General features: G+C 31.7%; 1 protein-coding gene across 1 annotated transcript; it reads left to right on the top strand.

Annotated features, from left to right (window-relative positions):
• The first annotated feature begins 868 nt into the window (after positions 1-868).
• Positions 869-1,249, top strand: LOC119669668 (glycine-rich selenoprotein-like). Its single transcript, XM_038079660.1, has 2 exons — positions 869-949; positions 1,014-1,249. The coding sequence occupies exons 1-2, from the start codon at positions 895-897 to the stop codon at positions 1,130-1,132; spliced, it is 174 nt and encodes a 57-aa protein (XP_037935588.1). The 5' UTR covers positions 869-894; the 3' UTR covers positions 1,133-1,249.
• Positions 1,250-4,339: the final 3,090 nt, after the last annotated feature.

The raw sequence follows: 4,339 nt of genomic DNA, 5'->3' as shown, positions 1-4,339 counted from the left end.
AAGTTCTTATGCAGCTAAAAAAACGCTCAATATAACCAATAAGTGATAAGAAGTACTACTTCAGTTGACATATTTTCCGACAGATATGCTTACTGACAAACTTAAAATGACCCATGAATAAAGTTCCCTACGACTTGGATAACACGAGGACTATCTTCAAAATCTGGATTGGGTTTTAAGATAGGATCTTCATCGCCCGTAGAATGCGTAAACTGTCAGACATATACGAATTAAAATATATAGTATGTAAGCAGAGGAGAGTCATATATTATAAAAATATTTTTAAAAATTTGTTAAATACTGTAATTTTTGTTAAACAAATTTTATTAAAAATTTCGTAATAATTATTTCTAAATAATATATGATATTCTTACTGAATCTTATATCGATTACTTCATGTAGTATTTAGATATAACGGACGTTCTGATGGATAAATAAATGGTTTGAATGGTTTGAAGTTTTTGTGTGCATTTTATTATATTATTATGTTTGTATACATTTATCTGTTATATTAAAACGTAATAATGTGACAATCTTGTACTTATTCTGTGGTTATATTTTGATGTATTAAATAAATATTTTTTTATGGGGAAATTATTTTACACTATATATGGCTTCCACGAAATATATGATGAAATAAGAATTATTTAATACTAATACACATTACTTTGTTTTTTTTATTTGTTTTTTTTTAGTTGATTATATTCTTATATTTTTTCAATAATTTTGAATACTTGATACTTTGATAACTGATCTGTTTTTAATCTATTCCTGCGCTTAAATTTCGCTGTCGCTGCATTTCAATTAAATTATTTGTAAAAAATGAAAATTAATTTGAGTATAAATATAGGCCTTAGTTAATAATTTTAATATTATTAAACTCATCTTCACAAAATGAAGGTTTACGCATTCTTAAGCTTTTTGTTAGCCTTTTTAGCGTTAGCAGCTGGTAAGTGCAAATGCAAAAATTCTGAAAATGTATAAGAGACTTAATATAATTAATATTTTTTTAGCTAATCCAAATCCTCAACCCAATCCTGAACCAATGCCAGGTGGTGGTGGTGGCGGTGGTGGAGGAGGTGGCAAATTGTGGGGAGGCGGCGGCGGTGGCGGTGGTGGTGGTGGAAAATAAATTACAACTACCTAATGTGCTACAGAACAACAAATAAAATGTTAAAATAAAATTTTAGTTAATTGATTTTATTTGTGTCAACAATTCAGTAACACCATTAAATGATCAACATTTTTATATTTGTGCAATAGATTCTGAAATGCAGAGACCCTAACCATATTATGTTATTATTAAAATTTTTATTATTATTATATATGGTACTGTGCCCCCTTCTGAACAGAGAGTATGACTCCAAACCCTGTTGCTTCGATAAAGAGTAGTATAAAACCTACTTTAAATAATTTAGTTGGCTCTTCCATAAGAATATACATTCCCAGGAGTTTCTTCCGTATGTGCAATAGCACAGAGCAATATAAAAGCACATGTGCGGTTGACTGTTCATTCCTTTCGCAGAATCTACAGTTTGTTGGTATTTCAGTTTACAGTGTCCTGTTAAGATTCTTGTGATGATTCTGCTTTTTTTTTTTTTTTGATAAGTTCATACAATCCTGGTATCTCCTATTGTCAGAGGTACCAATAAGTGATTTGGATTTTTTTAAACCTGATAGGTCATCGCAATAATTCTTTTTGTTGTGGTTCTACTTAATTATTATTTTTATAACAGAAAGGAGGGTACTGTGTCCTATTCCACAGAAAGATTCCGGCCCCCTTAACGATGTGGCTACCTCTTTTCTGGTTACTTTATGTATGTATTCGTTTCCGCCAGTGCGGAAACCAGTGCCAGTGCCAGGTACCCAGAGAATCGGCACGTGATTTGATTCACAGAGCAGGTTTAGCTTTTCTTGTCAATGTTGCATAAGTATTCAAATCAGGAAATGAAGCTTTATTTTTTCCCTGATGTTTCCGTTCAATATTGCAAAGTACGCACATAGATATTGCGTAAGTTTTCGTTTAGAATATGCTAGTATTTTTTCCCAGCGCTTCCCAATGCGTTTTGGGCGATCCAACTATGCCCGCTTTAGCTGATAGGTTTGTTTGATGCCTTCCCAGTTTCTTCTGTTGATTAATTCAGTTTTAAAATGCTTTGTAAAGCTAAACTTTGGATTCATTCTAACTCGTAGCATTGAAAACTCCGGACATTGTTTGGCAAGATTTTTGAACCTTTTACAATTAAATTAAATGTCCGTTAGGTTTATTTTTTCATTCTTAGAACTATATCAAACACTATATCTCAAGAAAAAGAGACCCAGTTTTACACTTCTATGAACTTGCACTTCAGAGTGCTTATTAAATCAGACTTCTGGTTTCGGATATTAATTGTAGTGACTTTTCGAATTGCCCTTTCTCTCCTTCTTGTTCTAGAGTTTTAGGTACATTGAAATATTACAAATTTTATCGTATTTGTTTAGAGATTTCATTTATAATAATTTTTATTATATATATATTTTTTGTGTGAACCAAAATCATAAAATAAAACTGGCTAAATACGGTTATTTACTTTTAAATCGATTTAATTGGATATTGCTTTTGATCTAGATCCTTTATGAAAAATCAAAAAAAATATTTAGAAAACTTTTAATAAGTATTTAATTGGCGAAACCTGCGGAGTAATATTATGCCTACTGGCCCCGATATGACAAAAATTATTTTTATGAGAACATTATTATTCATTAATCAAAGATATTCCGAGATGATGAAGAAGTTGTTGCAAATCACTAATTTATACAAATTAGAGGAAAAAATTTCCAAGTTATCTGTTAGTTTGTCACGATTCTGTATTTCATCCTATAATTAGCTATCATTATAGGCACCTATTATTATTCTAATATTTTATCAATATTTATATATATTACGAATTCATATCCTAAACAAAGAAAAGTGTTATGTGCAATGTATTGTCTTAGATAAGGTACTTAATTCTTAAGAAAATCTTATATAAAATTAAACAAAGAATTTTTGTAATATTTTACAATGAGATATTTTTATAGATTCGCCATTATTATTGTTCATATTTTGCATATAATTATAAGTTTTTGGTATAAAAGGTAACACAAAAAACAAATTTTTTAAAAGAGGGAAAACAATGAAGCTATTTGTATTTTTTTTAACTGTTTTTAGTAGCATATTTATATGCTCCACAACTGTTCCTTTCACTTTACGTGCTCGAGGTAATAAAAATGGAAGAGGAAACGTAGACCTCTATGGACCTTTCGGATTACCTCTCGGATTCTTTAATGCTGGTGTTGCTACTCCTCGATCACCAAATGCTAGGCCTAATCAACCACCAGCATCAGCACAATTTCGACCACAACCCCCACCCCAAGCAGCAGCGCCACTTCCGCCACCACCACCACCACCACCGCCGGGACTGCCACCACCACCACCGGGACTGCCACCACCGCCACGGGGACTGCCACCACCACCACCGGGACTGCCACCACCACCGCCAGGTTTTCCCTTTTAATTATTACTAATAATTTGCTAACATATTCGGGTATGTAAAGAAAAAGAAAGACTATAAAACACTTTAAATGTATATCCTTTACATGTCAAACGATGTCAAATGCAGCAATTTAGCATTTCAGTCTTTAAAATCCAAATAAATGATATCTATTATTAATCTGAAATTATTCTTTTTCTTTATTTTGACACTTTTTAAGATTAAGAGAATATCAAATATAATTCAAAGTATATAAATCAAAGCATATGAACAGATTAATGATGTAGATGTTGATGTGTTCATATTTATTTTAGATAAAATAAACTATTTGAATTGGATATGCATTTAGGACGATTTTGTGAGCATAATTTTCTAGATTCTTGAACATATCAAATATAGATTAGTTAGTGTGTCGGACACTGTCTGTCCGGCTTCTACTTTGCAGTATACGAACTAAAACACTCAGTCTTCCTCCGCTGGATTTCTCCCCGCGGGGCCGCTTTCGCGTTACGATTTTTAATAACGATTAAAAAGTTGAAAATGATCCATTATGCGGCTCCGATGTGGTTGCACTATTTAAGTGATATATTTTCAATTCGTGTTCCATCATAACATTTTTGTTTGTTTTGTTAAGCAATGCGTTTTCAAAAGTCTCTATAATATAGAGCTTGATGGCAGATGTGATATATCCATGTCTTTTGTAAATAACAAAGTTTACCGTAGCCACATGAATACCTATTAGTTTGAATTAAATTTGAGGACATGAATTTGGAAAATATGTTAATTTCCCAGAACGGTGTCACAAGTCTGTTTTGTTTTGTTGCAAC

This window comes from Teleopsis dalmanni, chromosome 1 (assembly GCF_002237135.1).
Source record: "Teleopsis dalmanni isolate 2A chromosome 1, ASM223713v2, whole genome shotgun sequence".
Taxonomy (NCBI): Eukaryota; Metazoa; Arthropoda; class Insecta; order Diptera; family Diopsidae; genus Teleopsis; species Teleopsis dalmanni.
Note: the sequence above shows the minus strand (reverse complement) of the source record. Positions and strands in the feature narration are given on the sequence as shown.

Coding starts and splice junctions, on each gene's coding strand:
- LOC119669668 (XM_038079660.1), top strand. CDS start 895: ATGAAGGTTTACGCATTCTTAAGCTTTTTGTTAGCCTTTTTAGCGTTA. Junction 950..1,013: donor CTTTTTAGCGTTAGCAGCTG/GTAAGTGCAAAT, acceptor ATATTTTTTTAG/CTAATCCAAATCCTCAACCC.